At 34.3% G+C, this 27,780-nt stretch overlaps 1 protein-coding gene and 1 non-coding gene across 6 annotated transcripts in view; both read left to right on the top strand.

Annotated features, from left to right (window-relative positions):
* KIAA0586 (KIAA0586 ortholog) overlaps positions 1-27,780 on the top strand; it is a 102,002-nt gene that overhangs the window by 8,622 nt on the left and 65,600 nt on the right. For all 5 annotated transcript variants that reach the window (XM_045566468.1, XM_045566448.1, XM_045566439.1 and 2 more), the window contains exons 6-17: positions 6,037-6,211; positions 6,989-7,210; positions 9,518-9,671; positions 12,157-12,324; positions 13,108-13,231; positions 17,176-17,308; positions 18,613-18,788; positions 19,192-19,264; positions 20,566-20,793; positions 22,131-22,305; positions 25,054-25,248; positions 26,816-27,003. In XM_045566468.1, coding sequence (XP_045422424.1) covers positions 6,037-6,211; positions 6,989-7,210; positions 9,518-9,671; positions 12,157-12,324; positions 13,108-13,231; positions 17,176-17,308; positions 18,613-18,788; positions 19,192-19,264; positions 20,566-20,793; positions 22,131-22,305; positions 25,054-25,248; positions 26,816-27,003 — 2,011 coding nt within the window. The remainder of the gene's footprint in view (positions 1-6,036; positions 6,212-6,988; positions 7,211-9,517; positions 9,672-12,156; positions 12,325-13,107; positions 13,232-17,175; positions 17,309-18,612; positions 18,789-19,191; positions 19,265-20,565; positions 20,794-22,130; positions 22,306-25,053; positions 25,249-26,815; positions 27,004-27,780) is intronic.
* LOC123631273 lies at positions 15,340-15,399 on the top strand. The gene has a single exon (XR_006733115.1). It is a non-coding gene; the product is annotated as a U7 small nuclear RNA (small nuclear RNA).

The raw sequence follows: 27,780 nt of genomic DNA, 5'->3' as shown, positions 1-27,780 counted from the left end.
ATGTGTACTGTGTGGCCATCGCATTCAAAATGACTGAGCAAGTAGACTAATGAATCTGCATCAAATTTTGCGTTAAGCATGAACATTCCTCTGCGGAAACTGTTCAGATGATTCAGAAGGCTTTTGGGGATGATGCAATGAGTGCAGCACAAGTAAAGTGTGGCACAAACGCTTCAAAGATGGTTGAGAATCTGTTGAAAGTGATCCACATTCTGGAAGGCCTGCAACAAGTGGAACACCCGAGAATGTTGAATGTGTACAGGTTAGGTTAAGAGACACCGGGAGGACTGTGTGAGGTCCCAAGGTGCCTACTTTGGAGGGGACTGAGGTGTCATTGTCCTTAGTACAGTGTTTCTTGTGTCTCATTATCTTCTTCAATAAATGTCTCTATTTTTCATATTACATGGCTGAATACTTTCCAGACAGATCTTGGATGTGTTAAATAGACTAAACAGGACCATTATTTTGGCAGGATATGTACATTTATTTTTTTCAGTTTTAGAAATCCTTCATGAAAGTAATAAAAGTACATGGTTTTAAAAATCCAAATAGTATGAAAATCTTGTCCTGAAAAACTACCATCTTCTGTCTCACCATTTCCTTAACCACCAAGCAGCTTGCCCAAAGGCAGCCACTTTTAATTCTTCTACCTCTTTCCTTTGAGAGGAAATTTCATAAATTAAAGTAATGTGCTTACAGTACTATTTTTGAGCCATAAATTTAGACTGTACTTATCCTACTATGATAGGATTTAGCTCTCTTAAATTATTTTCTCTCTCATCTTCTCATAGTTATTCCAATATTTTTAATTAAATCAATCATGGCTATGTGGGTGTTGATCACTGTATTGAGTTATATAACAGTCATAAACTTAACATCTTTTTATTTTAAAAAGTTTCAAAATTTACAAAAGTAGGGAGGATAATTTGGTGGACCCCATGTTCCCATAGTTTAGCTTTAGTTATTAGCGTTTTGTTTCATTTGTAACTCCCCCCCTCCCCTGGAATTATTTTTAAACAAATCACAGAAGTCATTTCATTTTATCTTTAAATTTTTTTGAGACAGGATCTCTCTCTCTCTGTTGCCTGGGAGAAAGTGCAGTAGCATCATCATAGCTCACTGCAACCTCAAACTCCTGGCCTCAAGTGATCCTCCTGCCTCAGCCTCTGGAGTGGCTGGGACTATAGGCATATGCCACCATGCCTGGCTAATTTTTTTCCTTTTTGTAGAGACTGGGTCTTGCTATTTTCCTCAGGCTTAAATATTTTAATATGTGTATCTGAAAGATGATTTTTTAAAATGGCATCACCATACTATTATTATCATACCAAAAAGATAATAATTAATAATTTCTTAATATTATCATATATTGAGTCAGTATTCAAATTTTCCTGATTGTCTCATAATTTTTTTAAGATTAATTTGTTTGCATTGGGATCTAAGGAATAGCCTAGCCATACGTTGCATTTGAATGTATCTCTTAAATCTGTTTCAATCTATAAATTTACCCTTCTTTCATTTTTCTTATAATTTTTTTGTTTGTCCTGAGGTGTTTCCCACATTGTGGATTTTGCTGAGTGTATCCTTTTGTTATTCTTTAACATGTTTCTCTTAACCCTGAATTTTATGAAGTGACAAGGATGTTTGATAGATGATGTCATATACTTCCTATGTATCACATCAGGTGGCATAGATATCTGATTTTATCTTTTTGTGAAATTAGGATTTATCTGTGAAAATGCTTATCACCTTTTTGTACCAAATTAAATAGACCAATTTAAGAAGTTTAGCAGGAAAACAATTTTTTTAAAAAAAACTGAATGATAGAAAAAAAAGTAAGGAAAGCAGAAGAAATGAACTATACCAGATAAAGCAGAAAACATAAACACAGTAGAATGTTTTCAGCTAGTTCTTAGAAGTATGTCAATGTAATAAGCAAACCCTGGACAAATTCAAGTCAGGAAAATGGCGAGAGAACACATAACTTAGAAATAAGAAGAGATTCTTGAGTAACTTTGGAAACAACAATAAAAAAGAAATAAAAAGACCATAATGTTCTTAGGGCTGGGTGTAGTAGCTTATGCCTGTAATCCCAGCAGTTTGGGAGCCTGAAACAGGAGGATGGCTTGAGGCCAGGAGTTTGAGACCAGCCTGGGCAACATACTGAGACCCCCATCTCTTAAAGAAAATTTAAAAATTAGCTGGCTGTAGTGGTGCATGTTTGTAGTCCCAGCTATTGGGGAGGCTAAGGCAAGAGTATCACTTGAGCCCAGGAGTTGGAGGTTGCAGTGAGCTATGATGATGCCACTATACTCCAGACTGGGCAACAGAGCAAGACCCTCTCTCAAGAAAGAAAGAAGGGAAGGGAAGGGAGAGGGAAGGAGAGGGGAGGGGAGGGGGATTTAGTGGGGCATGGTGTTAATAAAGCCAAGGGGAATTAGGTTCCAGGTTTCATGTGCTGCTCAGAGGTAAAGAAAGATAAAGACTGGAAAATGTACATTGAATTGAACAAGAAGAATTATTGGTGGTCTTGGTGAGATCAGTTACAGCTTAGTATTGGGATATTCAGTGGATTTAGGAATAAAGAAAAAGTTCTAAAAAAAAAAAAAAAGACTAGAAGGAAATAATTGCTACTTTTTTTTTTTTTTTTTTTGAGACAGAGTCTCACTTTGTTGCCCGGGCTAGAGTGAGTCAGCCTAGCTCACAGCAACGTCAAACTCCTGGGCTTAAGCGATCCTACTGCCTCAGCCTCCCAAGTAGCTGGGACTACAGGCATGCGCCACCATGCCCGGCTAATTTTTTCTACATATATTTTTAGTTGTCCAGATAATTTTTTTTATTTCTATTTTTAGTAGAGACGGGGTCTCGCTCTGGCTGGTCCCGAACTCCTGACCTCGAGTGATCCACCCACCTCGGCCTCCCAGAGGGCTAGGATTACAGCCGTGAGCCACCGCGCCCGGCCAATAATTGCTTCTTAATGGGTTATATACATTTCCCAGTATTTATACTTAGGAACTCTTTACATTTGCTACATTGAGGATTTACTAGTTTAATAAATGCAAAAAATAAAATTTAAAAGCCTATAAAGAAGTTTAAGTCTAGCCTTATCATGTTGTCTTGGTTGTCAAGGATAAGTCACTTTCAGACTTCAGACAGGAATACCAAAAGATAAGGAATATCTGAATTATATTTTCTTAGTACACCCCTCAATTGGTTAAATATATATGGAGCACCTACTGTGTACCTAACCCTTTGTTAGTTGCTGTTTGGTGTAAAAGATGTCTCTTTCTCCCCCTGGGTTGCTTATGTACAAATATGTACAAATATGGAAGACTGAGTGCCTAATTGCATTCAATATATTATTAAATTGTTCTGTGCACACATTTAAACCATGGGATGGCCAATTATCAAGCCTCAATTGTGTGGTATAGGCAGTAAATGCAAAAAGGAGTTAATGAAGAGTGAGATCAAGAAGTGTTATAAGGACAGACTTATTAAAAAGGTAACGCTTGTGTTGTATCTTAAAGAAGGAGAAGGATGTATGTAGTAAGTTGGGTGGAAGAAGATTGAGAGAATGGAGTGAAAAAAAGCATGGAGTCAGCTGTGAGTGTGTCATGGTATGTGAGGAGAGCCTTGTGACTCCAGAGAGAGGTCAATTTGTGAAGTAATAGGTTTATACAGGAAGGTAGGGCAGGACCAGAGTATGGCGTAAGGCCAAACAGAGGAAATTAGCCTATTCCGTTGCTTATAGGGAACAATTTTGAATTTTTGAATAGTGGAGACATATGTATGGGAAATTTTTACAACTGGAAGAATGAAATAGTTGGTAAGAGGTTATGAAGTTTTTTAGTAGAGAGGAAGAAAGAAGAAGGGAGAAGTGCTAATCTGAGAGAGAAAGTTCTGGTGTCATGGGAAGATCTCTGGGGGTTGGGCCCTAAATCTACTACTTACTTGTTCTGTGACACTGATCAAGCAAATCCCATGACCTCTCTGGATGTCAGTTTTTTCATCTATAAAGTAAGGAAATCAGGATAGATGACCTATAAGGTTCACCTCTGTAATTCTATGACACCCTTCATGTAATTGTGATGAAATAATTGACAAGACTTGATGTCTCAATCGGGTATAAGAAGGTAAGCAGGTAGAGAAGGCAAGGCGACCTCAAAATTTTGAGACTCAGAGAAAATGCTCTTAGTAGAAATGGGGAAATATCAAAGAGAAGTAAGTTCAAGCATTCTGTGCTACTTTTAAAAATCAAGAGGGGAAATCCAGCAGCTGGACAGGAGACATATTCCTGCCAATTTTACTTAGAGTTTCGTAGGGACTCTTCAGTTTTTTCAGTGGTTCTTTTTGTTGTTTTCTTTGAGGCCAAATAGGACAAAATCAACCAGACATTTTTTTCCCTAATCTTTAATTAAATGTCTTATTGCAAATATGCATCTATTTGCTGGACTCATTTTTAATCCAGGCTGCTTAGTAGTGTGTTTTGTGCCCATTTTGATAAAGTTGGTGACATTTATTAATTAAATCTAAGTGAGCTAGAATTTATAGAATTACTTGGAGCAGTTTTAACCATTCCTCTTGGGGATATTATGCTAAGTGAAATAAGCCAGGCATGGAAAGATAAATACCATATAATCTCATTTATATGTGGAATCTGAAAAGCTTAACTCATAGAAGAGAGTAGAATGGTGGTTGCCAGGGGCTGGGAGTGGGGAGGAATGGGGAGTTGTAGGGTACAATTTCAGTTAGGATGAATAAATTCTGGAGATCTATTATACAACATGCTGACTATGGTTAATAATAATGAAATATATACTTGAAAATTGCTAAGAGAGTAAATCTTAAATGTTCTTACTACGCACACATAAAAATAACTATATGCAGTGAGGGATATGTTAATTACCTTGATTGTGATATTCATTTCACGATGTATACATATATCAAAACATCACATGTACACTGTAAATATATATAATTTTTGTCAATTAAACCTCAGTAAAGCCAAAGAAAAAATAGTAGTCACAAAGTGAACATCAGTAATGTTATAATTCTTATAAAAAGTATTTGGAGAATAAAATTATCAGTGATTTTAAAAACAGCAAACCATCTTGGGATGTCTGCTTTTGGGAGAAAACTTGGTACTTGAATTCTTAGAGCTTTTTCCTGCATGTTTTATTTATTTATTTTTCTTTATTTTTGGTTTTTTTTTAAATATTTTTATTTTTAATTATTATGGGTACATAATAGTTATATACCTTTATAGGGCACATGTGATGTTTTGATACAGGCATACAATATGAATTAATGAAATCAGAGTAATTGTGGTATCCATGACCTCAGGCATTTAACATTTCTTTGTATATTTCGCGTGTTTTAAATTTGTACTCCTTAATTATGTATCTTTGTAATTGTGCCATGCCTTTTTCATATGTGTAAGTCTTATTTTTTGAATTAATATCACCGCCTTCAAGAAATTATTTATTTATTTATTTTTAATATACATATATATATATATATAAATTTTTTTTTTTTTTGAGACAGAGTCTTGCTCTGTTGCCCAGGCTAGAGTGCCGTGGCATCAGCCTAGCTCACAGCAACCTCAAACTCCTGGGCTCAAGCAATCCTTCTGCCTCAGCCTCCCGAGTAGCTGGGACTACAGGCATGCGCCACCATGCCTGGCTAATTTTTTTCTATATACATTTTTAGTTGTCCAGATAATTTCTTTGTATTTTTAGTAGAGATGGGGTCTCGCTCTTGCTCAAGCTGATCTCGAACTCCTGAACTCAAGCGATCTTCCCGCCTTGGCCTCCCAGAGTGCTAGGATTACAGGCGTGAGCCACCACGCCCAGCCTATTTTTTTAGTCCTTAGTGACCTGAACCTTAATAAATTTTGTTAACCAAATGACTTTGTGTTTGATAGGTGATTTAATTGAGACATCAAAACTACCTTCAGCAGATTACTGCTTGTGGATATTTCTTGAAATGGTTCAATGTCACTTACTTAATATATTTTTGTTGCTTTTTTATTCATAGAGCTCAAAGCATGCCTGTTGTTAAGGAGGTAAAAGTACATCTTTTAGAAGATGCATGCACAGAAAAGGATGCTGTTACCCAGGAGACTAGAACTTCACCCAGTGGAATTGATTCAGCTACAACTGTGGCTGCAGCAACTGCAGCTGCCATTGCAACAGCAGCTCCACTGATAAAAGTATATCCTTCTCCCCAGATATTCATAACTACTTTGTGAAATATACAAATATTTATAGAACTGATTCTATAAATGGTTGTGTACAACTAGAGTAGGAACATTCTAGTTCCTCTCAATTTGAAAGAATTTTCCTATTTGTGGTTGTGTATTATTTCTCAGGTGTTGTGAAAATTTACTCCTTAATCACTGTGATGGCACTAGGGAATATAGAACTTTCCCAGTTTTAACACATAAAGTCCCTGCATCCTGGGAAACACCTTGAGTCCTGGGCAACCTGGATGATCAGTCATTTTTACTTGAGAGATAGAAGGAACATTAGAGATCACCTATGCCTAGGCTGTCACTTTGTAAATAGAGGAACAGGTCAGAGTAAGCACAAGATTCTAGAATTAATAAGTGGCAGAGCCAGGACTAGAACTCAAGACTGCTGACTTAACCCAGCCTTATGTTAGTTGAGTATTAAAAGCTACTTTGTTTTGCTATTTCCTTCTTTTAAATTTCCATTTAAGTATCTTATTTCTGGCATTATAAAATTCTATGTAGCAATTTATTATAATTTTTTTTGAGAGGAAACAGTTATCTAAAGTTAGCTATCTTCTGCCTTTTATTTCTGTGACTGTAAAAATAAAGCATTACATCATCAAGATTTAGTGGGTAAAAACTCTAATTTGATCATTTCTTATACCAGTTGCTTTAAATAACCTTTCCAGTAACTGAACATATTTTCTGTATTTTTATAAAATACGAAATATTATTTTGATATTTTTATTGTTTTAGGTACAGAGTGATTTGGAAGCAAAAGTCAATTCTGTTACAGAATTACTTAATAAGTTGCAGGAGACTGATAAACACTTACAACGTGTTACAGAGCAGCAAACAAGTGTTCAAAATAAACATGAGAAACTACATTGCCATGATCATGAAAAGCAAATGAGTGTGTTTATGGAGCAGCACATTAGGCATCTTGAAAAATTACAGCAACAACAAATAGATATTCAGGTATCTATAATACAGCCAGTATACATTTCATAATCTTTTATCACTTGGATCTCTAAGGTAATATTCTTTGATAACTGCAGTAACAAATTAAATTGTAACAGCTTTAGTTCTTAAATCATGATTTGTTTTTCTTTCTTCCCCTCTAAGTGGAGAACTCTGCATGTTGTAGCTCAAATGTTACTGTTTCTGTGAGATCTCTTTCTCTAGTTAGTTTTTCTTCCTTTTGCAGTGTTTTTGTTCATACGGTCGTTGTTTTTTTTTTTTTTGAGACAGAGTCTCACTCTGTTGCAAAACTCCTGGGCTCAAGCAATCCTCCTGCCTCAGCGTCCTGAGTAGCTGGGACTACAGGCAGACACCACCACTCCCGGCTAAGTTTTTCTATTTTTAGTTGCCAATCTAATTTTTTCTATTTTTATTAGAGGCAGGGCCTCCCTCTTGCTCAGGCTAATCTCCAACCCCCTGACCTCAAGTGATCATCCCACCTCGGCATCCCAAAGTGCTAGGATTACAGGCATGAGCCACCGCACCTGGCCTAAAGTGCTTAAATCACATTGCAATTATTGTTTATATCTGTGGTTCTTAGCCTGAGAATGTGCATCAGAATTACGTGGACAGCTTTATAAAAGTGTACATGCTCAGGTCTCTCAGAGATTTTGAGCCGGCAGGTCTGAGGTGGTGGAATCATTGAAAGCTCTGAAATGATCCTGATGCACACTCTTGGATAGAGCCACCTAGTGTACACATTTACTTCTGCATTTCATTAATTAAAAGAATGAATATTTTTTAGTGCCTTTTAAATATGATGCCGTGGGTTATTATAAAAACAATTATCCTCACAAGGAGATGATAACATACTTTCCTATTTATTTTGGAATTTCTAAGTCCTAGAAACTGTGCAGAACTTCATAAACATTTTTTTTTGAATGAGTGAACAACCAGCATTGTAAATGTGTTGGTTTTAATTTACTTTTTTTTCTAATTGATGTTACAATTTAAAAACTTTAAAAAATTAAAATATAACTTTCAGAAGAACGTGTGAAAATAAATTTATTATAGCTCAATATATTATCACAAAGTGGACACTAATGTGCTATAATTTTCAAGATTTCTTAATAGGTCTTGTCTTGAACTTTTCATGTGATTGAAGATAGTATTTTATTGGAATGATTATAGGCATACAAAGTAAGTTTTAGTAAGTACTCCATACATTATTAAAATTGAGTATACAGTATATTATCTAGTGAGAAGTCAGGAATGAGTCTACCAGAATGGTAGTTCCCACTCTATAAATAACTTTACTTCTCTGAGCCTTGATTTCTTTACCTAGAAAATCTTTTTGTTGTTCAGGATAAAATGAAATGGCACATTTAAAAAGTGCATTGATTTCCTAAGGAGAGGGTCCTGCTTGGTCCTAAGTGCCAGTCTGCCATTCATCCATTCTTCCATAACTAAATCCATCATTTATTGACTTTCTGATTTTGGGAGAATGGACTCTTTGATAATTTAGATGTCTTATTTATAAAGCTTATAATTACAGAGAAAGTTGAAGTTTTGGTGACATACTAGGTATATTAGTTCAATGAATGCTTAATGAAATGAAATTACTTCAGTCTGTTTTATGTAGAGGATATTTTTAGGCACACTTTTAGGAATTCTGTAAAACTCTAAATCTTTTTAGGTTTTTCTAGACCCAGCATAAAACTCTCTTTTAAAATCAGTTTTATTAGTTAAGATATTCCGGATATTTTACATTACAGATATTTTAATAAATAGTGCTGAAAACTGTGTAGACACTGTAGTTCCCATTTCTATATAAATGCGTATATGATTGCTGCTACTAAGCATGGCTACTGTTTATGAATACCTACTATCAATAGTTTTCAAACCTTTACTTCAAATGAAATCTTACCATCCAGGATATAAAAGATGAGATGTTTTGGTTTTAAATTCTCTGGTTGAAGTAGAGGTCTAAGGCTAGGGCCCCTCCTTTCTGGTCTGCTCTAGCCTGCTAGAGTGGCACCTAAGCCATCTCTGAGGCAGAAAGGAAGACACTGAGGTTTATAATGGTTAAGGCAAAAGATTAAGGTCACACAGAGAGTTGGGCTTAACCCAGGTCTTTGTGATACTACATCCTTCCATTGGCATCTCTCTTACTACTACGGTGGATAGTTGCCATATAATGTATATATTTTCATTGTTTATTAAATGTAATAAAGTTGTTTTCAAGACCTCTAATAAATGTCAATGTGTATTATCATCTCTTTCAAATGATATTTGAAAATAATAAAATCATTTTATGTCTTCTAGACTCATTTTATTAGTGCTGCACTCAAGACCAGTAGTTTTCAGCCTGTTAGTGTGCCCCCTTCCAGAGCAGTGGAAAAATATTCTGTAAAACCTGAACATCCTAATTTTGGTAGCAGTAATCTATCTTCACATAATACATTTGCTTCCAAACAAGGTAAAAATATGTAGTTCTCTATGAAAAAACATGTCAGTTATGAATTTTGTTTGTGCTATATAAAATGAAAACTTACTAAGTGGTAGGATTCTTTGTTTTATAAAATTAATTTTTTAGGTCAAGTAATTTTTAGGTTATTTTGAAATTTGTTCAGATCCCCAGTTCATGGTTTTAATTAATTACCTTCATAAATTTGTCAGAAACACAAATTTAGAACATTTTATTTGTCTGGTATCAAAGTGTTTGTAGTAAATCAATTATCCAGTTCTCTGACAAATTGCATATTTACTATTTTTCTTGGTTCTGTCAGGAGAGAAACCACCTGAGTAAAATTATGAACTATTTCTAAATATTTTCAGAACCAGTAATGTAAGTCTGTTTATCTTAGTAGAATTTTAAAACACTTCATTTATAATAACAAAGGAATATATTGATATTTGAATAATGAGCTAAAGAAAATCAAGGGACTGTCCCTTTAATAATCTAGAAATCTATATAGTACAATATTTTCAACATTTGATTTGTTAGAACATTGTGGTTTTTTTCACTTTCTCGATCATCTTTCTTTACTTTAAATTTTTATTAAGACATCTTTATTCCTTTGGAATCAGAAAAGAAATTAAATTGTTTGAAAGAGGAATGGAATGAGAGAGAGATGGCCCCTCAGAAGCTGCCTTTCACCATGGCAATAGCATCTCCCGGGGTGACCTCACACCTGGAGATCCTTCCCTGGGTCCTGCAGAATCTCTTTCACTTTTCTCTTGAGGAAGGAGAAAACTGCAGAGCTGTACTGGCAGGCTCCAGCTGGCCTGTACTGTCTCTTTCAGTCTCTTTCTTCTGGAACCCTAAGCCACATATCAAGTGTCCTGGAACAGCAGTCCTCTTTTTTTCCTTCCTGTAGGTTCTGCCATGACATGTCTTTTCAAAGTATCCTGTGTCCCTAAACTGTGGGAATTTTTCTTATGTCTCTAGATAGCTCAGTTGGCCAGTGATGCATTTTGCATTATATCCTGTCATAGAAGTGGGAGGCTAAAAGATGAGATACCGACTTAGTCCATTTTCTATTGCTGTAACCAAGTACCTGAGACTAGGTAATTTATAAAGAAAAGCTATTTATTTCTTGCAGTCCAGAGGCTGGGAAGCCCAAGGTTGAGGGGCCGTGAGGGCCTTCTTGCTGGTGGGGACTCTGCAGAGTCCTGAGGCAGCAGGGTAGCACATAGTGAGGGGTCTCACAAGAGATGGTCAAACTGGCTTTTATGTGATTTGTTAGAACATTGTTGTATAACAGTCGTTAAAGATTCTTTATGCTTATAAGATTCTTCATGTTTTACAACAAACGTATGGTCCTTACAAAACTGTTATGCAGTAATGAGTCAATTTTAAGTTCTGAAGAGAGGACAGTGAAGCACAGAAAGGTTATGACTTGCCTGTTCAAGATTACCTGGCTTGAGAGGGAGAGTGTCAGAGCTAGGACCAGAACTCAGGCTTCAGTATGACCCAGCCATGTGCCTTCTATAGAAGTGGACACTTTTCCCATACTCATTTCCAGAGAATTACTTGCTCATAATTCTGTTGTTTTTTTAAACTTGCATTTTAAAGGAAAAAGATGTCTGATTGATCAGATACTGAATTTATTTCCTTGTATATATTACTTATAGTAATATAAATAAAAGAAAAAAAGTAAATTAAAAATTCAATAAACTAAACTTTATTTTTCTATGCTTTTTCTTGGGCATATATTATTTTTATGTAAGTATAGCATAAATATAATTTTGTTCTTTTTTACTGGCCTATCAAAAGTATTTTCCATGTTTTATAGAGCTGTCTTCATAATTTTAATTTGTAATGACTAAAGGATAGTCCATTGGCTAGCTATTTCACAATTTACTTGGACATTATCCTGTTGTTGGACTCTTAGGCGGCTTTTAGGTTTTTTTCCTTTATAAATAATATTGTAATGAATATCATCATATATTTAATGTTTTCTTTCATTTATTTTATTTCCTTGGGATAAATTCCCAAGAGTAAAATTACTAGGTCAAATAATAATATAAATAATATTGTAATGAATATCATCATATATTTAATGTTTTCTTTCATTTATTTTATTTCCTTGGGATAAATTCCCAAGAGTAAAATTACTAGGTCAAAGAATATAAAAATTTTAACACTTCCTATACTTATTGCCAGATGGTTCGTCAGTTTTCATTGCCATGGGAAGTGCCTGGCTATGCCATCTTCACCATAGCTTCAAAAGTACTGAATATCATATTGATTCTTATTTACTATCTGTAAGTGTAAAATGTTTATAGTCTTCATTTCTTTTGATTTTTGGTGAGGATGAAGTTATTTATATACCCTCATTAATAATTTATATATCCTTTATAACTTTGGTTTTATTTTTAAAGTATGTGGAAAAGTAATACCCTATAATTTAAAATGTTTTAAAAAGTAAATTAATAATTTTTAAAATTTTCTATTAAAGCACCTTTAAGAGAAGTTGAAGATACGGGTTTTGATAAACAAAAATCTCCTTTAGAGACACCGGCACCTCGCCGGTTTGCTCCTGTACCTGTTTCAAGGGATGATGAACTATCAAAGAGAGAAAATCCTATGGAAGAAAAAGAAAATATGGAAATGTCAGGTCATAGAGGTAATAAAGTAATTATAATTAGTACCCGCCTTTTACTAGACCTATCTCAAATTAGGAAATTGTCATGAGATTTTCTCATTCATGGTTTATAATTCTCTGTGTGCCTAGTAGTAAATAAAGTGGGATCTCTGTTTTTAATATTTTTCATTAAATGATACCTACTGGGCAAATCAAGCTTCCTTGGATTCTCTGTAAAAGGAGTTGAAGGTATACATTTACAATTATTCTGATTATCTCCTATTGGTTGTCACTTAAACTTTTAATGAACAAGTTTTATTAATGAAAATAATAATAAGAATAAGTTTCTTAAATTATCAATTATTAATTATTAATATTATTAATAAAACAATCATTTTATTTGTTAATTATTAATCTCACAAAATTATTATATAGTCTCACTAAAAACAAGGCTAAAGGAAAAATCCAATTATTGCTGTGAAGAAACAGGTAAATCTCTATAATTTATAATTTATAATTTATAAAAATTGTCCATTTTACTGGGCTTGTGATGATGATGCTTCTCATTCAAATCCTTTTTTCTGCGATGGAAATAAATTTAAACTTTTACCTGTATAATTTAAACTTTAACAGTATAGTTTTTATGAGATATAAATATTTAGTTTTATTTGCTGAGTGTATTTATAGCCTACATTGTAGAGTGAATTGAGTAGATAGTCATCCTAAGAAGCTAAGTTAGGCCAGATTACAAATATATGTAAAATTTTCTTTAAAACATAAATGAATTAGTATTTGGAAAATGATACTGTATTTCTTCTGTTGTAGGAAATGTAAGATTATTGGAACAAATTTTGAATAACAATGATTCTTTGACAAGAAAAAGTGAATTGTCTGATAACACTTCCCTAACCGGGTCAAAAACAGGATGGAATCCTGAGAAAAGAGACAGGTAAAAACAAGACATTGGAATGAAAGCTAGATTGAAAAGAGCTTTGTTCAGACTATTCAAATTTCTTTATGAATTTTAATAAATTATAGCATTGCTTTTTAAAATTATCTTAGATTTAATTTCTATTTTCTGATGCTAATATATCTTTTCCTTTTTCTATAATATAGTTATGAAATGAATATCTCATTTTTTAGAAATGTAGATTATCAATTTCTAACAAGTGAAGATTATTCATTTCTGATGAAATGGTATCTAGAATTTTCTTCAAAAATAATCCAGCACAAGGTAGGGGGAAAGTAGATAGGGAGTATAGATAAAATGAGGATAGCCAAGACTTAATGAATGTTTTAGTTAAATAATGGATATAGAGAGGTTAATTATAGTATTCTCTGTACTTTTGTATATATTAGAAAGTTTACATAACAAGTTTTTTAAAAATCAAATAAGTCTGGGCTATGATAATTATATTTGTCTGCAATCTCCTGAAAACTATAGTAATAAAACCTAAAAGAGTCACATTTTGAGGAATTTTATGTGGAAACATTGTATAACTTTAATCTATTTACATTTAATGTAATTACGGATAAGGTAGGATTTGTGTCTGCCATGTTATATTTTCTATATGTCTTATGTCTTTTTATTTCACTATTTTTTCATTAGTGCCTTCTTTTGTATTAGATATTTTCTAGTTGTACCATTTTAATTCTTTCATTGTTTCCTTTACCACATTTTTTGAGTTATTTTCTTACTGGTTGCTCTAGAGATTCCAATTAACATACTAATTTAAAACAAGCTAATTCAGATTAATACTGGTTTAATTTCAATAGTATTCTAAAACTTTGCTCCAGTAAAGCTCCATTCCCTCCCCCTTTTTGTTATTATTGTCATATAAATTAAATCTTTATACATCATAAGCCCATTGGTATAGCTTGATAATTATTATTTCATGCAGCTGTCTTTTAAATCAGATAGGAGAAAAAGATACAAACAAAAAATACATCTACTCTCTTTTATACTTACCTATATAGTTCATCTTTATCAGTAATCTTTATTTCTTTATAATGGACTCAAGTTAGAGTCTAGGGTCCTTTTATTCTACTCTAAAGGACTCCCTTTAGTATGTCTTGTAGGGTAGGTCTGGTTGCAATGAATTCTCTCTGTTTTTGTTTGTTTGGGAATGTCTTCATTTCTCCTTCACTTTTTTGTTTGTTTAAACAGAAATTTATTTTCTCATATTCGTGAATGCTGAAAGTCCAAGATCAAGGTGCTGGTAGGGTTAGTTTCTTTTGAGGCTTCTCTTCTTGGCTTGGGGATGGCCACCCTCTTGCTTTCTCCTCACATGATCCTTCCTTTCTGTATGCACACCTCTGTTGTCCTCTTCTTCACTTTTGAAGGTACTTTTGCTGAATGTAGAAGTTGTGGTTGACATGCTTTTTCTTTCATCACTTTGAATGTGTCATCTCACTGCCTTCTGGACTCCATGGTTTCTGAGGAAAAGTTGTATATTGATGTACTTGATGGTGTCTCACAGGTCTCTAAGGCTAGGTTAATTTTTCTTGATTCTTTTTTCTAGACTAGATAATCATAATTAACCTATCTTCAAATTCACTGATTTTTTTCTTCTGCCAACTCAAATATGGTGTTGAGCTACTCTAATGAATTATACATTTCAATTATTATATTTTTCAACTTCAGAATTTCTATTCATTTTTATTTATTTTTTTAATTTAATTTTATTTTTTGAAACAGTGTCTCACTCTGTTGCCCAGGCTAGAGTGCCATGGCATCTGCCTAGCTCACAGCAACCTCAAACTCCTGGGCTCAAGCAATCCTTCTGCCTCAGCCTCCCGAGTAGTGGGGACTACAGGCATGCGCCACCATGCCCAGCTAATTTTTCTGTATATATTTTTAGCTGTCCATATAATTTCTTTCTATTTTAAGTAGAGACAGGGTCTTGCTCTTGCTCAGGCTGGTCTCGAACTCCTGAGCTCAAACAATCTGCCCGCCTCGGCCTCCCAGAGTGCTAGGATTACAGGCGTGAGCCACCGCGCCTGGCCCAGAATTTCTATTTATATATGTGGTTTTCTAAAAAGATAATTCGTATCTCTTAATACCACTCTTTTAGAATTTGTCTAGCAGGTTTTCTGGTTATCAACAGAAACTCCCCATGCTATAATAAAAAAAAAGAATAATTTCTATTTCTTTATTGATCCTTCTGTATTTGGCAAGACTTCATATACTTTCCTTTAGCTTTTTGAACTAGTTTTCCTTAGTAATAGCCAATTTATAGGCTTTGCTTGTCTGGCATTCCTCAAAGACAGCTTCTTTTGACTGTGCCTTTTCCTGTTTGGGCTGTACTTACCTATTTCTTTGTGTGTCTTATAATTTTTTGTTGAAAACTGGACATTTAAAATAATACAATGTGGTGACCAGGTACAGTGGCTCATGCCTGTAATCCCAGCACTTTGGGAGGCTGAGGTGGGAGGATAGCTTGAGGCTAAGAATTTGGGACCAGCTTGGACAACACAGCAAGACCCTGTCTTTACAAAAAATTAAAGAAAAAAAATTAGCTGGGCATGGTGGCACACACCTGTAGTCCCAGCTACTCAGGAGGCTGAGGCAGGAGTATTGCTTAAGCCCAGGAGTTCGAGGTTGCAGTGAGCTATGATTGCTCCGCTGCACTTCAGCCTGGGCAACAAAGCAAGATCCTGTCTCTGAAAAAAATATTTAAAAAAATAACTAAATAATACAATGCAGCTTCTCTGGAAATCAGATTCTTCAACCTCCCAGAGTTTGTCATTGTTGCTGGTTGTTGTTGTTGCTGTTTGTTAGTGACTTTTCTGGACTAATTCTGTAAAGTCTATATTTTTTGTCATGTGTACCCATGGAAGTCTCTTATTTTGTTAGCTCAGTGTGCTAATGATTGGAGAGAGATTTCCTTAACTAACTGATAAGTCTCCTCCTTTTTGCCAAGGGGTCTGTGTGTGTGTGTGTGTGTGTGTGTGTGTGTGTGTGTGTATGTGTTAGGGCATGCCTCCAGTGCTCTGACAGTTTATAAATCTGTCTTAGCCTGCACTTCCTACTTGCACAGAGCCAGATGTGAGAGATTAGGACTTTCTCAGTTCTTTCCTGGGCGTTCACACTGCCCTGTATATGCACATGGCCTTCCAGATTCCCAGGAATATGTTGGAGCATATTTTAAAATCTCATTCCCTAGATTTTAAAAATTTATTGGCTACAGCTTTGTTTGCCTCAACTAGTATCAACACCTCGGGAAGCTGAGATGTTAAACAATTGTCACTGTTTTTGAAAAATGCCCATGGGATAGTGTTTCTCACTGAGCTAGCTCTGAGTCAGGTCAAATAAAGACAAACCTTATGAATGAGACTTTTGTCCCATTTTGCTCCAAACCATTGTACTCTTTTTAGTAGTTATGAGGCTCTTGGTTTTCAGTGCTACCACAGAGTTGGGAAAGGGACCTGAGAATGTGGCAAGTTAAAAAAACTTCCATCAAGCTTGCTGTTCTTACTCAAAGCCAGTCATTTTTGCTGAATAAGTGTTCTTTGAATTGTTGCAATCCTTTCTTTAATTTCCAGAGTTCTGAAAAATTTGATTTTGATGAAGTTTGCTAGTGTTCTCATGTTCTTGTGGAGGAGCGCTCTTACTCCACCAACCTGGAAGTTCTTCTGAATGTTAGTTTCTTGAAAGCAAAACCTTTCTCTGCTCTTTGCCTGCTATGCCTAAACTTTCTGGTTAGATTAATTTTGTCTCTTGTGATATTCTGTGTTTCGTATGTTTAATCACATAACTGATAAATTCCATGGTACATTTTAATAGGATACCATTTAGTAATATATAACTAAGACTATATCAAAAATTTGTGTAATCAAATGTTTATTGAATTTACAGCAATTTAGGAAACTTCTTTTTCTAATCTTCTATAGCACTGAAACTGTATCTTCTCAAAGATTTCCTTCCCATGAAGAGCTAGGAACAGCTAAAGTGACTATGCAGAAGTCCCATGATGTTCTTCATGATCTTGGCCAAAAGAAGAAAGAAACAAATGGCATGGTTCAGGTAAAGTGGGAATGATGTTACAATTGATAATTAGTAAGGGTAAAAATTATGAAGAAATAAAGAAGTTGTAAAGATAGAAATTAGGAGAAAGGATGAAGATAAAGCACTGAAAAAGACATGTCAGTCGAGTCTGTTCCCTTTACAGAACTTTTCCAGAAGCCCTCACCAAGTGTTTCTGCTTATCTTATCACTCCTTGGCCAGGACTGAGCCTTATGGCCATCTCTGGCTTTCCAGCTTCTGTTGGAGAGGAAGGAACAGGGAAAGAGACCTGTGAATGGCCCTCTTTATCCAATCCACAATGTCTGCCATACATACCTAGAATACCTAGAACCATCCTGCTCTTATTTTGTTTTAGCTTTCTTTAGCAGATAGAGCTTTTATTGGCCATTGGCCTGTCTAGCACTGCTATGGGGTTCCCATCTCTATTTCATTTAACATTCATATTAATACTCCTTTTTTTAATTTTAATTTTTTAAATTATTTATTTATTTTTTATTTCAGAGTATTACAGGGGTACAAACGTTTTGGTTATATAAATTGCCTTTGCACTGCCTGACAAGTGTGCCCATCCCCCAGACAGCGCACACCGTATCTGTTAGGTGTGGATTTACTCATCCCTTCCTCTTTCCTTCTCCCTCCCACCTGCCCTGCCCAACACACTATGAATGTTACTCCCCATATTTGCACATTGGTGTTGATCAATTAGTACCAATTTAATGGTGAGTATATGTGGTGCTCGTTTTTCCATTCTTGTGATACTTTACTTAGAAGATTGGGCTCCAGCTCCATCCAGGATAATATAATAGGTAGTTCATCATCTTTTATGGCTGAATGGTACTCCATGGTATACATATACCACATTTTGTTAATCACTCATGTATTGATGGGCATTTGGGTTGTTTCCACATCTTTGCAATTGTGAATTGTGCTGCTATAAACATTTGAGTGCAGATGTCTTTTTTATAGAATGTCTTTTTTCCTTTGGGTAGATAACCACTAGTGGGACTGCTGGATCAAATGGGAGTTCTACTTTTAGTTCTTTGAGGTATCTTCATGCTACTTTCCATAGAGGTTGTGCTTCTAAATGGAGAAAACCCTTAATTGCCAAGTATTCTTTTGTAACTCTTCAGTTTGGCAAATTGAGTCCTTAGAATTATTGACATAGCATATGGCCCCAACAATAGTAATAGCTCTGGTTTGGATTAAAATAATCAAAGTGAGTTTTACATAGTAATTTTTTTGCCTTTTTTCTTTTAAGCCAAAAGAATCTCTGATTATGTTAAAGCTTGCTTATTTTCCTCAGAATCATGTTAAGCTTCAGACAGCTCATACGACAAGATCTGTGTTGAAAGATGCTGAGAAGATTCTGAGAAGAGTACAAAACAATAAAAAAGTACTTGAAGAAAACCTGGAAGCTATTATTCGTGCAAAGGATGGAGCTGCAATGTACTCATTTATCAATGCTTTATCTACCAACAGGTAAGACAGGGTTATTTATGAAATTGCCAGTTCTACTTAATTTTTTTCCTAAGCACTACACTTTGCTCAATGTGTTTTAAAATTTAGAAAAGCTTCTTTATTGCCTTTGAAGATGTGGAACTTATTTTAAAGTTAGAATTTGGATATATACATGGTGATACTACTTTTTACTGACGGAAATTTTCCTTTTGATTTTTTCATTCTTTGGTATCTATCTTCTGGGGTCTATATGTGCTTTTCAAACATTTATCCTTCAAACGTTTGATGAAAACTAATACCATTGGTTTTTCCTTTTCAGTTGAAGGATATTGGGCTAAACAGTAGATTAAAAACTGGAGAAGAATTAGATCTGATCCAGGTCCTGTTCCTGACATTTAAGACAATTCCTCTTTCTCTTTTGTAGAGAGATGTCAGAGAAGATTAGGATCAGAAAGACAGTAGATGAGTGGATTAAAACTATCTCTGCAGAAATTCAGGTATGTCTTGGGAAAAACTGACAATTAAGTGAATTCTCAGAAGATAACGTTGATTCCAATTTATAACTATCACACTTTTTCTCAAAATACTTCTTATATAAAAGTCTACTTATAATTCTTAATTTTACTCTGTCACTCTTTATATTAAGTTTGGTTTTATTTAATAAGTCCTTTATTTCATAAATTATATCATGGCTCTTATTTAGCAAATTGTTGGAGAATAACTGAAATATAAATAATTTGAAAGAAAATTTAACAAAAGCATTTAGAAAAGAAAAGAATTAAACTTGCAAGGATGTTTCAAGAACACAGATTTAGAAGCATTGGCTTGCCAAGGTAAAAATAACCAAGTTATCTAAAGGGAAAAAAAACCCACTAGATTTCCAAGGTTACTAAGTTTGCAGAAGTCAGTTCCAGATGGAAAAACAGCCTCTTTTTCACATCCACAGAAGTCATGGTACATCTTCAGACATCAGCATTGCAAAAGTCTGGGAGTTGTTTTTATTAGGGGTCAGTAATCTTAGTGAAATTCTTAACGTTTTATGTATTTGAGGAAGCAGAACTCAACAGGATATCCTATTATTTTATCTGGGGGTACAAAGTGCTTTTTTCCTGAATGTAAGATATGCTTATATGCTACTCACAATGATAGCAAGGTGAAGTATCAGTTCTATTTTCACAGCAATAAACACAGAAATATATTTTTAATCTTTGTTGCTTAAATATATATATCTTTAATGAAGTTATGGAGAATTTATCTTAGCCACTGTACGATGATGCACCAGAAAAAAAGTGAACTAAGTGTCAGAAGATTTGGAGTCTAGTTTTGGCTCTGCAGCCAACTGGCCATATATGTCACTCTATTACTATGAATTCCATGTAAAATATGTTTGTTTAAACCTTCAAGTAATTTTAATTCACAAATACTTATCTCAGAGTTTTACTACAAATATTTTCTTTTTTTGAAACTTATTTTTTAAATTTAAAATTTAAACTGTTACTAAATTCATGTGGTTAAAACATCAAAATGTATAAAAAGATTTGTAATAGAAAGTTGCCCTCCTATCCCTGTACCTCTTCTATTATTTCTCACTCTCCCTGCTCCAAAAGATACCAGTCTTCCGAGTTTTTTATTTATTCTTCCAGAGAAGTTTTATTTATATGTAAGCCGATATTGTTTATTTTTAGAACATTTAAAATGGCTAACCTGTATTTATATGACAGCAAAAAATAAATTTCAGTACTTCTGATGTGAAAGCATTCGATAGATTTTAAGTAATTTTAACTTTGGTTATGTTAAGGATGAACTGTCAAGAAAAGATTATGAACAAAAGAGATTTGATCAGAAGAATCAAAGGACCAAGAAAACTCAAAATATGAGTAAAGACCTTAAAACAAACACACAAGACAAAACTGTAAAGAAATCTGTAATTCCAGGAAAATGTTCTCAAAAACAAATAGAAGAGCATTCTAGAAATCTACCTGTGAGGAGCATGCCTGCTTCAAGTTTACAGAAAGGGAAAAGAGAGGTAAGATTCTAATCTGGTTTTATGACATAAATGTTGCATTATAATTGGTCATTTCCTTTAAGATATAAATAATAAAGTAAATGTGAAAATGTTTTAAAAATATGAAGGACTATACAAATGTAAACTATCTTTACACTATTGATATTTAGGGTTTTGGATCCATAATGTGAAAACCACTGCACAAAAAATATTTATTAATAGTTCCTTCCTTGTGTGATCTCACACCTAGTGTCATAGTATTGCGGTTATAGCAGGTATATCTAGAGACCCTCTAGTCTAAAAACTGGATTCTCTAGTTCATGGTAATTAAAATTATGTTTCATCCTTGTATGTGTATATATGTGTGTATATATATTTTTGTTTATTTTTCAGTTTAACAAATATATGTTTAGTGCCTAGTGAATATGAGGCATGGGTACTAGATGCTATGGAGGGAATTTTTTTGACTGCTCTAACTAGGCTGCAACTTTCTTAATGCCAAATATGGATTGTTGAGCAGATTAGTAAAGCATCTAGTTCAATGCTTGGCACTCTCAGTAGATGCTTAATAAATGCTGCCTTTCTGTGGCATTTAGGCTGGTTGAAGGTAGGATCACAAATGTATAAAGTCATCTAAAGGCTAGAATTATATTTTTATTGTACTTGAACATAATAAACATATAAAATGTGTTTAAATATTGCTTTTTGGTACTGAAACTTAGTAATGTAAGAACCTTCATGTTTCTTAGGTGGATACTTTTTATATTTAAATTCCATGCTTTTTATTTTTTTATGTATTTATTGATTTTTTTTGGCAAATTTGGATTTAGTCAAAATAAATTTTATGCTTTTTAAACTCATATCCAGAATTTAAGGCCTGTCTGAAATAGAGAATTTTTCTGAGCTGAACATTCTTTTTTTTTTTTTTTTTTTGAGACAGAGTCTCACTCTGTTGCCTGGGCTAGAGTGCTGTGGCATCAGCCTAGCTCACAGCAACCTCAAACTCCTGGGCTCAAGCTATCCTTCTGCTTCAGCCTCCTGAGTAGCTGGGACTACAGGCACGCGCCACCATGTCCAGCTAATTTTTTCTATATATATTTTTAGCTGTCCATATAATTTCTTTCTATTTTTAGTAGAGACGGGGTCTCGTTCTTGCTCAGGCTGGTCTCGAATTCCTGACCTCGAGCGATCCTCCCACCTCGGCCTCCCAGAGTGCTAGGATTACAGGCATGAGCCACCCCATCCGGCCTTGAACATTCTTATTATAGTACTTAAGCTGGTAAACAGAAGCTTTAGAAAAATGAGAAAAGTTTTTGATAACTATTTTCATGGTGAGTTGAATAACTTTGTATACATAGGGGCTTTTGAAAGCAACCACGGTGATACAAGATGAAGATTATATGTTACAAGTTTATGGAAAACCAGTTTATCAGGGTCACCGCAGCACTCTTAAAAAAGGACCATATCTCAGATTTAATTCTCCATCTCCTAAATGCAAACCACTGAGACCAAAAGTAATAGAGCAAGTTAAAGGTAAAGAATCTCATTTTTTGTGTTTAACCTGATGTTTTAATAGTATCAATTTAATATGTAAAGTTTCCTTTTGTTTGCTTTGTATTTATTATAAATATAGTTCAAATTACATAATGCCTAGAGATAGAAAAATAATTCCTTCTAGGAGAGGTAGGAAGAAATAGACCAGGCACAAGATAGGAATAAGTGGGAAGAAATGTAGGGTTAGATGGTATCTTCAGATAAAGCATTGTAAAATTTTTATTTAGGAAATGATGAATCTTAAACAATGTAAATATAATATAGGGAAAGTAGACATTCCCTTGAAGACCTTGGTCCATTATGTTCTTGTGAACAGAAAGATCAGTTATATGCTATTTATTATAGTAAAAGTGTTTATGAGCACTTTTGCAGTTTTATTTGTTCTCAAAGAGCCTTAGGTAGCAAAGTTGAAAACTTTTTTAGTTGCTTTTGTACACAACTAAAAACATCTTTATTTATCACTGCATGTTTTTACTCACATCTGCCATTTCACTGGTACTGTATATTTAAATATAACTGTTAGTTAAATATTGAGTCTGTTGACTTTGGTTACATTTTAAAGTTTCTCAGCTTGTACTTTAGTAGTCAGTAAGCTTCTTTGATGACAAGTAGTAGATACTAATCCATTTTCCTTTCTTATCCTTTCCAGAAGTTGGAGCTGTGTCAGTTGCTTTAGTTCCCTTTCTTTTCTAAAAGTTAGGTGATCATATAGGGTATCAGGTTATATAGAAATTTAACTAATGTTATACAACTATTATGTACCCACAATAATTAAAAATAAAATAAATTTTAAAATTAAAAAAAGACATTTTACTGATGTTATTTTAGCCAATTATTTTAGCAAAGCAAGTAGCTTATGGGTGATATTTACCCTAATGTTTCCTCTTATTTACTGGAGCTTTGCTATTAACTTATCTTTGGGGTTTTGAAAGCCTTAGCAAAAAATCATTTGAGGTTTTAAAATACTTTCAAATCCAAAAATAACTTTATTCAATAATCCTTTTAATGCTAGAAATGATTGAGAGCCTGTGGACTTATGCTTATCCTAGGGCCCCGGTACTTGCCTGTTTCCTCTGTCTGGAGAGCTTTTCCTTCAGATACTTGCATGGCTCACACAGTTCTTTCAACCTCTGCTCTTAGATATTAGCTCCTCGGAGAAGTCTACCTTGACTATTCTATCCAAGGAATTATTGTCTCTTGTCCCTCTCTATCTCCTTGCTCTGCCTTATTGTTTTTCGTAGCATTTTTTACTGCCTGTTATATTTTTGTTTATTTGCTTTATGATTTATTTTGTTCATTTGTCCTTACTAGACTGTAAGTTCCATCAGTACAGTTGATTTATTCACCTCTGTATTTCTTGTGTTTGGAACAATGCCTAACACATATTAAATGCTGAACAAATATATTTTAAATAAACACTCAAGAAAAATATTCATTCAATAGAATGAATGAATATCAGAACACAGGATGAAAAATATAGATAGGGTACTAAAATTTTTCTTCTTAGGATCATAAACAAAAGGAAACTATATTTAATAAAGTCCAGGTACAGAAAAACATCCACATGTTAAAAGTAAAATGTAATGTCAGGAAATTATTTGGAAAATATTTTAGTCTCTTTTCCTTTGCACTTTTACTTTTTTCTTTTCTTTACTTTTCTTGAATTCCATAGAAATTTATCCTCTTCTCCAAAAAGACAAGAGACATATAATCAAATTTTTAATTTTTTAATATTTAGGATATAATTATATATATATATACACACACACTTCATAAGGGTATGAAAAATGTACAATAATCCCCCTTATCTGTGGGGGATACATTGTAAGACACCCAGGTATACCTAAAACTGTGGATAGTACCAAACCCTATGTATACTGTTTTTCAATTTGATAACCAACATGGGTACTAAGTGACTAATGGGCAGGTAATGTATACAATGTGGATACGTTGGACAAAAGGATGACTCACTCACATCCTGGGCACGACAAATGGGATGGTGTGAGGTTTCATCATGCTACTCAGAACTATGCACAATTTAAAACTTATGAATTATTTATTTCTGGAATTTTCCATGTAATATTTTCCGACCATGGTTGACTGCAAGTTACTGAGACTGGGGAAAGCAAAACCATGGATAAGGAGGGACTACTATATAATGATATTAACTTCCGTAAGGTTTAAGTAAGTATAGAATTAGGTTATCTGCACATAATTTCAAAGCATAAAGGCTGCTTATTCGGAATTATGTTATGTGTAAAGGTGTAATGAGAAAATGAAAAAATCCAATTATCATTAACTTTTTGTACCTATGGGAAAAAATTTAATGAGCTCAAACATACTATCTGAATATTCTTCAAAATCTTTATTCAACTTTTTTTTCTAGTCATTGTATTTATTTTGTCATTGTAGCTATACAAGTTGTACACCTATTCAGTGGCTAACAAACTATGGCCTACAGGTGAGCTGTCTGTTTTGTGAATAATGTTTAATTTGAACCTAGCCATGCTCATTCATTTATGTTGTTCATGGCTGTTTTCATTATACAGCAGGAGAGGTACAACTGAGACCACTCTGGTCTATATGTTACTTCTGTTTTGGGGCTCTGTAACATTATTACATAGTATGAGATCCTTCTGTGAAGAAGAGTTGCTCTATTTCTAGATGGATGGATGGTAGGTAATTCAAACAATATTTTAAACTCTCTTCCATTAATGATTTTTGCAGGCACTAAACTAAAGTCAATAAGAACACAAACTGACTTTTATGCAGCAAAACCTATGAAGATGGATTCTAAAATGAAGCATTCCATTACTACACTACCTCATGGCGATCAGCAGTATTTGTTCAGCCCGAGCAGAGAAATGCCTACCTTCTCAGGCACACTAGAAGGTCATCTAATTCCTATGGCAATTCTCTTAGGTAAGAACCAACAAAGTAAGTGGGGTGAATTTTAAATTCTTGTCAGCAGTAGCAGAACTTACAAAATGGTGCTCACACGACAGTCACCTACCTTTTCCTTTCTGTGTTTATATTTGTAAGGAAGGCCTCAGAATGTATCTTAGCTGTGTAATAGCAATCTCTAAAGTGATGGATTTCTGATGTAGTTTCACCCACAGGGAACATTCCTTTGATACTTTATAGTACAATGTTATAGATGAAATGAGAATTTAAAAAATCTTTAGACATGTCACAGACATTCATAATAAGAATCCAAGAGGTTTGATTGGTTTGTTAATATTGTCATGTCTTAGGGGAAGTACTTTAAAATACCTTTATGTAATTTTACACTAGGCTATGATAAGTAAAAGTTGTGTGGTTGTGTATCCTAAGCTAATAGTTGTTTATTTACTTACTTGAGGTCTCTCAGGGTCATCATGTTAAAAATGGAACAAATTGTTTTTGCCCTCACATTAGCTTTTCAAATCTAATTAGCTCCTTTTTTCCTTGTAATGTCATTGCTGTTCTTCCTTGATTTTGATGAATTATTTAAATATGAATATTTTTTAACATAAGAGAATTTTTCATTTTGAATATTTTGAGTTAATGTCATGTCAACATGGTAGCTGCCATGTCTGTTCGAACGTGCCTTCTAGTAATTTGATAGCTAACACTTTTAAAGTCCTTCCTTACTGTAGTGCCAGGTACAGTTCTAAACACTTTACATATATTCACTTATTTAATCTATCCTATAAAGCACATGGTAATAAACTAATTTTATAGATTAAAAAACTGAGACACAAAGGGGTTAATTTGTGCAAGGCCACACAGCTGGAGTGGAGCTAAGGTTCAAACCCAGGCAATCTGGCTTATTATTTAGTCTATACTTTTAGAGAGTACACCGTACTCTCCTTTTTACTTTGTTTTTTTTTCTTTTTTTCTTTTAGAGATGTAGTCTTGCTCTGTTGCTCAGGCTGGAGTGCAGTGGTGTAATCATAGCTCACTGCAGCCTTGAACTCCTGGGCTCAAGCAAACCTCCTGCCTCAGCCTCCCCCGTAGCTGAAACTACAAATGTGTGCCACCACACCTGGCTAATTTTTTAACTTTTTGTGGAGACAGGGTCTCACTATGTTGGCCAGGCTGGTCTCAAGCTCCTGACCTCAAGTGATCCTCCTGCCTCAGCCTCCCAAAGTGCTGGGATTACAGGCATGAGACACTTCACCTGGCCTTCCTTTTTACTTTGAAATGTAGAAAACAAGTGGGACTTTTAAAGTGAAAGTTTTTGACATGTTTTAAAATGTGGATAATATTAGTACCTCATAGCCTTTATTTTGAGGATGAAATTAGATAATGTATATCAAGTGTTTACTACATAGAAGTGCCTAATGTATGGTGATTATGTTGACAGTGGTGATGATGGAAGGAGAGGTGATTGTCAGACAGTGCTTTCCTTTCATATGAGAATACAGCCACAAAGATTCAGGTGATCTATTAGATTTTTCCTTTATTTCTGAGCTAGTTGACTTGTTTTCTTTCCTAAACTCCTTAGGACAAACCCAGAGTAATAGTGATTCCATGCCGCCTGCTGGAGTAATTGTAAATAAGCCACACCCTGTAACTGTGACTACTTCTATTCCTCCATCATCTCGAAAAATAGAAAGTGGAGTAAAGAAACCTAACATAGCAGTTGTAGAAATGAAGTCAGAAAAAAGGGATCCTCCTCAACTTACTGTACAGGTAAGCCAAGGTGAATGAGAAGAAAATTTTAGGGGAAAAAAAATAATTTTTTGCTTAACATTTGTACTTAAAATTCATTACATTGCTTCATGAAAACATTGCTTTCATCATGGTTCCTTTATTTTTAAAATCTATTTTTTATTTTTTAAAATTTATTTATTTATTTTTTTAGAGACAGGGGCTCACTCACCCAGTTTGGAATGCAGTGTTATGGTCATAGCTCACCACAGCCTTAAACTCCTGGGCTCAAAGCGATACTCCCGCCTCAGCTTCTTAAGTAGCTAGAACTGTAGGTGCATGCCTCCATGCCCAGTTAATTTTTTTAAAAAAATGTTTTTTTAGGGATGGGGTCTTGCTATGTTGCCCAGGATGGTCTTGAATTGTTGGTCTCTAGTTATCCTCCTGCCTCAGCCTCCCAAGTAGCTGGGATAACATGTGCAAGCTACTGTGCCTGGCATGGCTCCTTCATTTTTAAAACTGTGATATTTATGTGATGTATCTCTATCCTTGTTCTGTATGATTTAAACTACTCTTCTAGGCCAATGACTCAATGATATTCCAGGTAACTCAATGATATTCCAAAGGAAACAATTGAACAGTGTATTGTAATTAAATTAAAAAAGAGTTAATGTGTGTGACTTATATAATTAACATTAATACTTCAAAGTTTATACAATCATATGTAAGAAGTACAGTGGCTCACATCTGTAATCCCAGCACTTCGGGAGGCTGAGGTGGGAGGATTGCTTGAGGCCAGGAGTTTAAGACCATCCTGGG

Source organism: Lemur catta, chromosome 1 (genome assembly GCF_020740605.2).
Source record: "Lemur catta isolate mLemCat1 chromosome 1, mLemCat1.pri, whole genome shotgun sequence".
Taxonomy (NCBI): domain Eukaryota; kingdom Metazoa; phylum Chordata; class Mammalia; order Primates; family Lemuridae; genus Lemur; species Lemur catta.
Note: the sequence above shows the minus strand (reverse complement) of the source record. Positions and strands in the feature narration are given on the sequence as shown.